The following is a 12841-nucleotide window of genomic DNA, read 5'->3' as shown; positions in this document are numbered from 1 at the left end:
CGTGATGAGTTTTAAACAAGGATGCAGTGGCGCAGCAGACCTGCTAAGGACCTGTAGTCTTCTATGACACCTGGAAGCAGTGTCTCCAGGAGGAAGTGGACGATCGTGCTTCGATTCATCCTTCATACTCCTGGTCTCCCTAAGCGTAGCAAAAAAGGCGATCCTCATGAACTGGAAATCCAAAAGTAATCATTTAGATTACTTTTGGACTTCCAGTTCATATAACCTTATATATTTCTATAAGGTTATTTAATAACTTACTTCTAGACCATATCACATTGGAGACAATGTCTGCTTGTAGGAAAAATAATTTGGCACAATTCGAGTTGACATGGTCCCCAAAAATTACATTCGCCATGTGGGGTGGTGGTGGCGCAGCCCTGGGGCTCTTGGGGCCGTCTGTGGCTGGGGCATCATGGCTTGGGTGGTTGGCGGCTCTGTGGTATATATATATATATACAAACATATACTGTGTATGTATATATATATATATATATATATATATATATATATATATATATACATATACTGTATATATTCTAAAGTCAAAGTTTTGTGAAAAAAGGAGCAACAGAGGAGCTCAAGACCTCATTTATATGACAATGCTTCAACTGAAAATACTTGAAAAAGGTTTGGCAAAATTTTGAAAACAATGTTGGGATTTCTTACCTTATAAGGATCACAAGGAACCATTTATGTTGTGTTTGGCTATCAATAATGATTAATAATGATCAAAGATAGTTATTAATTATGTAATTGACAATTGAATCTGATCTGTATCAGATACCTCTGGAGCTCCACCTGTCTTAAAAGGAAATGATAGCCAATTCAGTTATATCAGTCTCATAGGATATACTAGGGAATTTGTAACAATAGTTAAATTAATTACAATGACCAGAATTAACAGTAAAGCTTGAAGGATTTTGGAGTTCTTGACAGAGAATAAGTCGACATTTTATTTACCCTTGTGCACATTAATAAAACAGCAAATATGATTCTAAAAATTATATTTATTTACAATGAAAACAAATAAACAGCTTGGTGTGTGTGTGTGTGTGTGTGTGTGTGTGTGTGTGTGTGTGTGTGTGTGTGTGTGTGTGTGTGTGTGTGCAGAGAGAGAGAGAGAGAGAGAGAGAGAGAGAGGTGGAGGAAGTATGTGTGTGAGATGTGTATTGGAACTACAAAACTAGACGGCGGATCACAAGAAACTACATTCCAAATGCAGGTTATCGGAGAGCGGGAAGTCGGTCCTGGGTCTCGACCATGTGCTGGAGAACAATGGAACATGGAAGCTAGTCTTTAGCGTCTGCTTCCTGTGTGTCTCTGCTAAAGGACCATTTCTATCATAGCATCAAGTTTAACTAATCTCCCCAGTTGTTGTTCCCACTACCTTGGTGTCTTTAAAGAAGGAGTTCAGTTGTTGTCCTCGCTGGACTGAAGCTGGTGTCTTCTCTTGGAGTTAGCACCTCTGGCTAACTGTGGTTGCTGGTTTTGCAGGCTGAGGAGAAGAAGATGAAGTTGAAGATTCAGGAGTCTTTCTTTGCAGCTCCTGGTTGTTCCTTTTGTCCAGACTGAGGAGCTGGTCGCTCAGGTCTGTAATGGTTTTCCTGCTGGTTGAGGAAAACACAAAGAAGTTCTGTGAGGTGTCGTTTCCCTGGTCCGTCCTGGAGAAACTGGTTGGTTTTCCCTGGTTGATGGGAGATCAGACTCTGGGTGCTGGTCTCTGAATCAGGGGAAGGTCTGACCCTCGTGGTCAGGTCAGCGGAGGAGTTGAGTGAAGGCCCCTGGTTGCAGGCCTCTGGTGTTAGCTGTATGCTAATGCTGGGTGAGCTGCCTCCAGCAACCCACCTCCTCCATCAAAGAACAGGAGCAAAAGCCTTTTGTGAGCGGAGCTGCTCGGACGCAACTCCTCTCTGGTTTTCACTTTGGAAGACTCGGGGCAAGACTCTCTTGAGGAGTCTCTTCCAAAGGCTTTTGGTAAAGGTTGGGGGATTCGAAGGTGTGAAATCCTGAGAGCCTCACCCAATCGGTGACTGGCTGAGTGCATGGTCGAAGTGTCATTTGAGCAGAAAGCCGGGGAAGATTTGCATGGGTCTGCTGTGACAAAAGGTCCCACTCACTGGGTGTGATGGTCAATCACATTCCTGGATCCGAATTCATGTCATGACTGTGTATCATGACAAATGAAAATTGTCTTTCTCTAGAAATTAACAAACTTTTTGTGGTCTTGTGAGATCCCAACAAAAATGTAGTTTTCATTTTGGGCACCTAGTTGGTGCTGTAGTTTGTTTTTGTAATGAAACCAGACACACAAGCAGCAGAGAACAATCTGCTCTAAACATTAACAACAGGAAAACACAGATATTCTAGTGGACAGACAGCCAAGTTGGATTGTTATCACGGTGACTGTCAAAATAAAAGTACCAAGTCCCGTGAGAATATGCGGGAAATGGAGATGGAGCCTTTTAAAAAAGTGGAGATTTTCCCCATTTCCATGGAAAAAGAGCATTTCCCAAAAGTTCCACCTTGGAGGCTGTTCTTAAAAGTTGCATTTTCAGTGGCTCTGAACACTATGGTTGTGTCAACGGAGACACAAAACGCAACAAAAGTTTTGCATTTACACTTGAAAACATAATCGTGTAAACGAGGCCTGAGAAAAGAGCAGTCATGTTTGATCCTGCTTATTTTACTAAATATTGCTTTATTCATAGGTCACAAGAGACATGAATCCCTGACGTTTTTTTGGACTCACTGTATGAGTAATGATTAAAATAGATTTGAAGTTACCAGTTCTCATGTGATAACAAAGAAAAAAAAAACAAGTTGTGTTTCACTGCACATTGAGATCCAGCTGAGGAGACCAAATAAAGATGGCGTTGTGCTGGTGTGTCTCTATTCATCTCCTGGTGTTTTATTTCTCTGCTGCAGTAATACTGAGGCTTGATGTGTCCCCCTCTGCTCGGATGATGAAAACATGTTATTATGAAGCGGTGTGGATGAAGGAAATCCAGTCTTATCTGGAACTGAGAGCAGGACAGAGAGAGAAACTCTCAGCAGTAAAACAGCAGCCCACTGTGAGGTAGACATCACAAGTTGAGTTGTAGAGACTCATATATGTTTCGTATAAACCCTCCTGTGAAAATACTGGCACACATTTGGAAATGCATAAATTCAAGCAGCCAATAAAAGCCTCTAAAATGTGCATGTACTCCTAAATTATGGAAGCGTACTCTCTCTCTCACACCCTGACAGTGAGCACCATGCTCAGTGAACACGCTATGTTTGTGTACGTTCACTGTCATGTTTGTGAGCACGCGCCCGAGTCGCAGCTTGTGGTGTCTGGCTCTCAGCACGGCGGTAAACAGCGTGCAGCCGAGACGATTGGAGGACTCCAGGCTCCGTGATTCATGCAGACGGTTTGATTAAAGAGCAATTGCAGCCCCCGCAGTGTGAGAAAGGGTGGCATAATCACCGCAAAAAAATACACACAAATCTCAGCAAGCTTCTTCTTCTGAAAGTTTCAAGGGGCAAAAAGTTATCAGATGTCTGAAGTTGCCGAGAGGCTAGTTATAGAGCAGGCAGGTTCCCACAGAGCGGCCAGACGGATCACGTACACGTTGCGTCAAATTGGAGACGATAATCAGCGGCCTCACGGCGAGGGCCGAGCACTTTAACATCCAAGAAAACACAAGAGAAGCAGAGAGGCTACTGCCAAACTACTAAAGTCAATTGAATTAACATATTTAGTGGTAAAAGCCCCTGTTTGTGATAATACCAGAGATTTAGCAGCAAACTTTGTGCAGAATCTTAACATCTTAACACTTGTTTTTTTACAGCCCGAATCTGCCATTTGTTCTCAATATCAGTAGCATATCTAAATGTGTAGTACCCCTCAGTATTCTACTGCGTAAGTACAGGGTAGTGTGTAGCGTATACAGTCCCTTCACTCTGAAGGTTCTTGTTCTCACAATTTCACCCCAAAGAATACCTAAAAAAACACTGCAACTTAAATTCCATTTTCTGTAAAAGCGACAGGAAATCAGGAAAATGTAGAAAACAAGAAGATTTTGGGTCTCAACAATCACAAAACCAGCCTGTGAAATCCTGGGAGGGACTGGTTTTTGCCCCACTCATGGGCAGTGTGTACTCACTCTTGAATTTAACAGCTTCTCCATATTTCCTACTCCAGCACCTGGAGCACATGTGGAGTTTCTTAACATGCCCCATGATGTAGTAGAGGACCAATCACAGCCCCCATGGTCTCCATAGTTTCCCCTTCGCGTGTTGGTTGAGGCTGTTGGACATGTGCGTAGCATCGAGGCTGTGAGGAGGTGGTTCTCGGTAATGGATAAGGTTCCTGTATGCTTCGCTCATGGAGAATAAATTAGGCTTTACTGGTGAAAGCAGCACTGTGCCAGTAGCTCAGCATTTAGCTTTAGTGGTTAGTAGCGCCAGTAGCTCAGCTTTTAGCTTTAGTGGTTAGTAGCGCCAGTAGCTCAGCTTTTAGCTTTAGTGGTTAGTAGCGCTAATAGCTCAGTATTTAGCATTGTAATTGATCTCGTTCAACATATAAATCCATTGTAAAGCTGGCAGCGAGCTTGCAGTTACCAGTAGTAAGTTGATGACTGAAGACTTGGAGCTACCTCGCAGTCTATAATTCATCACCCTGGCTGTTGATTGAATGGTGAAGCTGATACCCAGCTAGTAAAGCTAACAACCTGTTTTTGCTTTGAGTTTAGGGGCAACAACTCGTGGTTGAGGATTTATCAGAAATTGTAAATAGGTTGACCGTATAATTTGACATGTAGCTTGCAGGTATCTTCAGCAGTAACGGCTGGTAGCTGACCAACCTCAGGCCTCGTTTACACCACAATGTTTTCAAGTGAAAACAAAAATCTTCCAATGCGGTTTGGGGCAACTGAAAACCCAGCCTTGTTGAAAATGAACACACACCGTGGCCGTAGTAGTTGTGCACATACTCAGTAGCTGGACAATCAAGACAATGTTTCCTCCAGAGTTTCATGACTCCCAGTCCATATTCTCCTGGGTTGTTTTATTTTGACAGTCACCTCGGTCATCTGTCCACTAGAATGTCTCTGTTCTCCCATTGTTAATGTTTAGAGCATATTGTTCTCTGCTGGATGTGGGTGTGATTTCATTACAAAAACAAAGAACAACTCCCACTTGTGGCCCAGCATGCTAACTACATTGCTGTCAGCATTTCTGCCGTTTCTGTGGAAACAGACATTTGCACTTGAAATGTTGTCTTGTAAACGGGTCCTAAGTCACAAAATAAGGCAACTTTTTAAATTTCTTTGTGCTTCTTTTGAACTTATAATTGTTCATTAGTAAAAATGTATATAGAAACATTGAACTAAATTTGGAGGTAAAGGGCGCTGCTAGTCTTCCAACCTTGTTCTGGAAAAGTGTCAATTTTGATGATTAAAACAACAAAAATACAGAATTTGACAGAAAAGACCAGATTTAGTTTTAAATAAGCTTAATGTTTTCGGTATGTCATATTCAGGGTCCTTTTCTGCAAATGATGAAATATGTAGTAATATGGTGGTAATAATGATAATAAAGCTAATAACTTGCAGGAATTCAGCAACAAAATTAAAGTCTTTCAACGCAGAAATGTGATTTTGTTTGTCACGTTTTGATTTTAGCATGTATTATCATGTTTAAACATGCAGCTCTGTTGGGAAAGCAGGTCTTCAGAAGGGAGAAGATTCGATTCTCATCTGTTAACAAGTGGAAGTGTCCTTGTCCAAGACACTGAACCCTGGCAAAAGCAAGAAAAGACTGAATCGAAGCCTTGAAAGTTTCTTTTTTTCTGGTCTTAAGAGTAATCTCAAGTTCTAAACTAGCTCTGTCTGCTCACAATGAATGGGCTGAGCGTCTTGCATGGCAGCTGCCACCATTGGTGTGTGTGTGAATAGGTGAATGTGATTAACAGTGTGAAGTCATTTGAGACGGCTGATGCAGTGGAAAATCTCTGTACGTAAAAGTGAAATCCATATCTTTATTTAAATGGGAAAAAAAAGACTGATTGAAGTCATGATAATTGATTGGTTATGTTCATTTTCTTACAAAATGAACGTAAACCAAACCTCCTCATCCCCTCCTCCCCTCTACCTGCAGACAGCAAGTTTCATTATTCCCAACACTGTGGCTGTAATGGATAGGGAGAATGTGTGAGGAATCTACGAGAACCACACAGGAGAGACCAGAACAAGAACTCACAACGCCGCTGAATGAAATGTCTTTACATACACAGAGTGACAAGTTTTCATGGTGTTGACATGAAGCAGAACGACAGTGACTGAGTAGAAATAAACAGGACAAGCAGATAACGTGAAGGAGCAGAGCAGACTAGCACCTCTTAATGAAACTTGAACAAAGCGGTGGAACATCCAAACACACACAACATGTAACAGATCTACTGTACACCCGAACACATGTAAAGTCATACATCACCTCTCATAATAACTTAAATAAAGACATGCAGAACAAAACGCCTTTAAATATACAACTTGCCAGCTAGAAACACTACAGTCCTGTGCTGTCCTGATGGCTTTCAAAGGAAAATACTCACACGACAACGACAACAACATATACATTATATATTTATATATTTATGTTACAGTAAGGAGTATTTCCAGTTCCAACGTGATGAGAGACAAAACTTTGGCAGAAGAGCACCAGCAGCCAGAGAGTCCTTTTGTCCTCTTGTTTTCTTCTGTACAGATTGTTTGAGTTAAGTGCGTCCAGGAAGAGAGCGCGTCCTGCACCACTCAGCTCTACGGCCTCTTGCTGGAGCACGACCGGCAGCACTGCTCTCCGTAGAACTTGTGGTTGCAGACGCCGTGTTGAGGAACCAGGTGACACCAGCTGAAGTGATCCACACAGAGGACACCTGCAGAGGAACCAGGAGGGACGGATCAGAACAGCTGCCTTCCATCAGGACCTTCCCAGAGGACCAGGGTCACACTGGCATACTGTTCTCGTTGTGTGTGTGTGTGTGTGTGTGTGTGTGTGTGTGTGTGTGTGTGTGTGTGTGTGTGTGTGTGTGTGTGTGTGTGTGTGTGTGTGTGTGTGTGTGTGTGTGTGTGTGTGTGTGTGTGTGCGTGTGTGTGTGTGTGTGTGCGCGCGTGCGGCTTCAAACCCAACATTGCCGTAGAGACGCAAAACCTTTCTGAAAAGAACCGCCTCTCAAAGATATTACCTTTGAGGGTGGGGGCAGCAGCTGTCACCCGGCTGCTGGGACGCTGTGGGGGGGCCGGGGGGGCCGCGGGGCAGAAGTGTGTGTTGCAGGCTCTGGAAGTGACGGGCCTCTGGTGGGGCAGGCAGCCAGCGGCGGGTCGACCGTGCCGGAGACACTGGACGGTTCGAGTCTGGACCCCCCCGCCACAGGACACGGTGCACTGAGGACAAATGGAAGAACAGAGGCGTAAACGGCTGAAAGTTTAAAGATTGGAGTGAGAGCAGTTGTCGTAACGGAAGCAGAGGAGGGAAGGGGAAGGATGGAGGAAGAATCTGTGCAGAGACAAAGAACAGATGAAGAAAACAAACATCCCAACCAGCGTGTACTCGCCCTGCAGCGAGCTGTCAGGAGAGATCCTCTCTGGTGGATACATGCAGCGATCACAAGCTCCACATCAAGCAGAATCAGACACGGTGCCCTCAGAGGTTGCCCTTAGGACTTTTTGCATAATAGATGATGTAACACGTAGCCTACACAGCCTTCCCCCAATAGGCTCTCAGAGTGGAGCTTTCACATTTCATCTGAGGCCCATTGCACACATTGCAGAGCCGCTGCTGCACTGCCGGATGAGAACTGAGCTGCATCTGTGGGCTCACACCACCTACACTCTGCAGGCGGAAACAGAGACGATGGAACAGTGAGCAGCTCACAGGCTCATGTCTCGTACTGATCAGATGTAACGCTGCCACAGCTCGGTAAACTGGAATCAATGCATTGAGAGACGGAGAGGTTAAAAATAAGCTTCGGTTCCTCTACTTTTTCTTCATGCTGCTTTCGCACAGCAGGTAAACACGATGCGAGGCGTGTTGGTTGTAACAGGAAGAGTTTCAAAAGGAGATGTGGGAATGTTGCTGCTCTGGGTACACAAGCTTCTGTAGATCCTTTGTGTCTCATTGGAATTGTTCCTACCTCCCTGATACAAAGTGAAGAAGTTGCACAATCACTTTTAATGTTGGTGAGATTCTGTACTGATGTCCGAGGCTCTCGGAGTGAAATGTAATTGGACTCAAATGGAAAGTAAATGTGTGATTGATGTTGTTGTGCACCAGGGTTCAGGTCAACCTTGAGAGAACCTTTTGCTGTTGTGGACCAACAATGTCACCACCTACTAAAACCAGGGTTTGAATCTTTCCAAATTGATTTATTTCTGTTCTCCTTTTCTCTCCTTCTATCGCCCAACACTGACTGGAACAGGGCAAAGTCTCCTCCTCGGAGTCTGGTTCTGCAGGTTTCTTCCTGTTAAAAATGAGTTTTTCTTTCCACTGTCATCTAAACATGCTTATGTGAAATTGTTGGGGGTTTTTTTCTCTGTAAAGGTGACTGGAGCAAAAGAAATCAAATTGATTTGAAACTTTACTGGAAGATTTGACAACCCACGACGGGGTTACAGTCAGAGACGTCACATCAGATCACGTGAATACGTTTTGCTCCCTGTGGTTTTTCTACCAGCATATAAAGAGAAAAAGCTGTGAAACTCTGCCATTGTTGCTTGGTTTGATGTTAAACTCATCATCTCTATGCCTGTCCCTCACAAGTACCTTCCTACATTTCCTCACAGGATTTAGGATGTTAGACGGCTTCACCAGGAGATAATGACGCTTCGGAAGTATCTGTCTAATCACATCACAGCAGTGTGGACTCAGCTTGACGGCCAATCAGATGGCTGAATAGAAACCCGCACCAAGGAGCATGGTGAGAAGAGAATTAAAACTGATACCAGTTTAAACCCTTTTGATTGTGATTTTGTCCACAGACTGTTAGTGGGACGACTCTTTGTGTTTACATGTGACTCCTTGGCCAGGCTTCAAATGCAGTGTCAGAAATGCCTCTTCTGGCAGAGTGAATGCTTCACTTTTGTAATCGCGGGGTTTCACATGTGGGAGAGAAGTTCCAAACTGGAGGGGAGTCAACTGGAACGCTCACGCGGCGCTAAAAGCCCATCGCACTGACAGCTCTGGATGAAAGCTGCACTGCGTACCTGCTGCCAGGGCGAGGAGAACCAGTCCAACACCACGGCGCTGGACGTGGCCCTGCCAGGGACCGCCCGGGGGGGCTCCGGACACGCACCGCGGTTACACCCCTGCTGAAGATCAACCAGAGGTTTGGCCATGTTCCTGCACCTGCGGAGCGGGAACTCCACGTACCTGTTGGAGAGGATAGAGTGACTTCCTGGTTCGAAAGCAGTGACGCAGTGAGTGGATCGTGTGTGTGTGTGTGTGCATGCGTGCGTGTAGGCTCCTACCCTCCCTGGGAGTCTCTCTCCCCACAGTGCAGCTCTCTCTTCTGGAAGCCGGAGCCGCAGGAGCGCGAGCACTGAAACAGAGAGCAGCAGGAGGAACAATCTCTCAAAATGAAGGCCGAGTGTTGCCGGTGTGGAGCAGCAAACAGCACCGCTCTCTGAGAGCTGCAGTAACAAAGCCCAAACATGACGATGAGCTCCTTCTGCTCCATAGATTTACCACCCTCCATGATGTCACTTTATTAAACTACTGGAATATAGGAAACCACTTCTTTATTTGTAATAATACACTTTCAAAATAATCTTTTTAAAAAAAATACATTTCTGAAACATTTAGGATCACTAACCATGCTATAACATGCATGAGTTAAACCTCTACACCAAACTCAACAACGTGAGTATCTGGCAGAGTGTATGTAGAGGTATTTTGCAAGGAAATGGATGGAAAGAACACGTTTCAAGTTTACTTATCCCTCCATCTGTTGTTAAACAGTATTTTGGAATAAAGTTTATCTTCACTTCAAGCCACAGTAAGTGTGTTTATCCAACCTGCAGCTGCTACACAAGAAACATTTATCAAGCTTTTCAACTTCATTCCAGTTAAATTAAATCTTTTTGTTATATTTAGTCATATTTTCATTTCAATCAGATAAAACCACAAAGACTGTAGTGGCACAGTGAATACAATATATGCACGGTATAATTTTTATGAAGCAAAAATGTTGTGAAAAGTGCTGAAAGGTCCAAACAAGCAAATCAAAGTCACGTTGAAACGGTTCCACACATCCTGAACCATAAAAAGATTTCTACATGTACCAGACTGTTGTGCATTGACAGCTGCTGAGAGACTGCTGTTAGCAATCAATTCTATTTCTGGGTTTGTTTTTGCTTATTAATCAATAATAAAGGTCTGATTATTATGGCGGTGTAAATCTGCCTCAATGAAAGATAATGACACTTAATTGGCAGATAATTATTGAGACTGAAAAGAGGGGGAAAAAAAGAGTTTTACTTTTAATCAGTGATTGTTTCAGTACCTTTTTCTCATGTGACACCACACACACACACACACACACACACACACACACACACCCACCTCTCCCCAGGGCGTGGCGATCCACTGCAGCCTGTCGTTGCGGGGGCAGCGCCGCAGTACGCAGGCCTCCTGGGCTTTGGGCCGGTGGTGCTGCCTGCACATGCTGTCCGGCACCACCACGGCTCTGGCTCCCGGGTCGGTGCTGCGGCAGAACACGCTGCGCTTCCTCATCCCGCGGCCGCACGTCTTGGAGCACTGGGAGCCGGAGAGTTTACGGCGGAGCAAGAGTCAGAGATTAGGATGATTAGTGGCTCAGTTAGCAGAGCTTTAATGAGCGTTTGCAGATTAAATCACACATCCACTAATGCAGGCTATAACTTATAGCCTCCTGTGATTGTTTTAACCTTCAGCTTTCATCACGGTCCAGCATTAGGCCAAATTAAGGGAGGCGCGATTGTTGGCACGGGCTCTGGAAATGCATTTGTGATTCACCACATGGTGGACAAGCAAACAGAAGGTCGGCGCTCTGATGGCAGCACATTACGGCCTATCATTAAACACTCTAATCCAGTAACTCTGGGATCAATGTGACCCCCAACCTATCAAAGAGTCCAGAAACAGCTCACCAGGCCAATATAAACTCCCAGTGAACTGCAGAGATGGAGAGCGGCCGTCAGGACACTTTATCCCACAGCCTCCGTTCATCACACGCACACGCACGCACGCACGCACACACACACACTCCCGCACACACACACATCCTGTCACTGGTGGACCCTGTCAGGACGAGGACGCCTCGTCTGCGGCTGACCGACGTCTGAACCCTGACTGCCGATGGAGGAGCGTGGCTGAGAGAGCGCCCGACGACTCCTGTGACTCGAATACAGCCGATCAGTGACGTGACTCGCTATTGGAGCTGACTGAGGCCACTTTTACAACATTTCATGTTGTTTTTGTGTTTTCGATACAGACAAGTTTCACACAGTAACAATCTGAAAACAATGTTCATTTCCTCGGAAACTGCAGGAACACTGAAAACCATGCAGTTCGTTGTTGTCTGGTTTTATAATGAAACCACACTCACATGCAGCTGAGAACAATCCACTCTAAACAAGAACAAAAGAAGAACACGGACATTCTAATGGACAGACGACCAAGTTGGATTGTTATTACAGTGACTGTCAAAATAAAAGTATCAAGTCCAGGAGAATATTGACTGGCAGTCATGACACTCTGGCAGAAACATTGTTCTGATGGTCCAGCTACTGAGCATGTGCACAACTATCAGTTACTACAGGTGACCAGGACCAGGAGCAGCGTTCCTGTCATCTACAAGCGTTTCCAGAAAGTGTTTTTTTTCTCCCATTTACACAATGACAGTCGGAGTGATTTCAAAAAGTTCCACCTTGATTCAGAGATTCCCAAAACACAAAAAAAGTTTCCCGTTTTCACTTGAAATCGTTGCCGTGTAAACATGCTCTGATATTCATGAATTACAAAATTTATTAAATCAATTAAAATTTAAATCAATCATCAATTAATAAAACAATCAAGAAAGCTTAACATGTCATATAATGGGGAAAAAAAGAGCAAATCATTAAACTGTTGAATATTTCCATGGAGATATTCAGCAAAGATGAATTACTTCACCTTACCAACAAAACTGAACTGAAATGGGAGATAAAATCCTTGATTTATTTCAATGACCTGCAGTTCAACATACAGATTTCAATATTAGATACAAATACTAGAAAGTTAAAGAAATAATTACTAATTCTTTCAGTCAGTAAAATAATCCATTTGATCAAATTAAATAAAGGTTAAAATACTTCAGGACATAAGAACACTTTTTATACACTTTGATAGAAGAAAAAAATTAAGACATGAGCATGTGAGTCAGATGAGACTCACCATATTGTGAAAGATTTTTGAAGATTTCCAGAGAGAAATTTCCTGACATTTTAATTTGTGAAGATGTCAATCAGGGTGTCATTTTGTCTTGTCAGTGTGAAACTTTTAACAGATTTTAATTACATTTGAGTAACATTTACTTGTGTTTTTCAAGACTATATAAACTAATTTAAGTATTATAGAATATACAGTAGAAGAAATGTAATGATATTTAGTAGAATTTGTTTATAAAATTGATATTCACTCGTAAACGTGTATATATTTTGTTTTTGTCCAATACAAAAGCTGAATAATTTAAGATACTTTTTTTTTTTAAACATTTGTTTCCACAAAATGACCATCAGAGGGCAGCAGAGCATCACTTTTAAACTTGGTGGCCCTGTGTGTG

General features: G+C 43.4%; 1 protein-coding gene across 1 annotated transcript in view; it reads right to left on the bottom strand.

Moving 5' to 3' along the window:
* Positions 1 to 6377: 6377 nt before the first annotated feature.
* The window catches only part of adamts18 (ADAM metallopeptidase with thrombospondin type 1 motif, 18), a gene marked incomplete at its 5' end in the record, with an annotated part of 77566 nt that continues 71102 nt past the window's right edge, over positions 6378 to 12841 (bottom strand). Inside the window, 5 exons of the mRNA XM_080497200.1 lie at positions 6378 to 6919; positions 7229 to 7427; positions 9246 to 9411; positions 9510 to 9580; positions 10603 to 10797. Of these exons, the coding sequence (XP_080353326.1) occupies positions 6804 to 6919; positions 7229 to 7427; positions 9246 to 9411; positions 9510 to 9580; positions 10603 to 10797 (747 nt within the window). The 3' untranslated portion in view covers positions 6378 to 6803. The remainder of the gene's footprint in view (positions 6920 to 7228; positions 7428 to 9245; positions 9412 to 9509; positions 9581 to 10602; positions 10798 to 12841) is intronic.

Source organism: Blennius ocellaris (assembly GCF_963422515.1).
Source record: "Blennius ocellaris genome assembly, chromosome: 1".
Taxonomy (NCBI): Eukaryota; Metazoa; Chordata; class Actinopteri; order Blenniiformes; family Blenniidae; genus Blennius; species Blennius ocellaris.
This window is presented reverse-complemented; position numbering and strand designations above follow the sequence as displayed.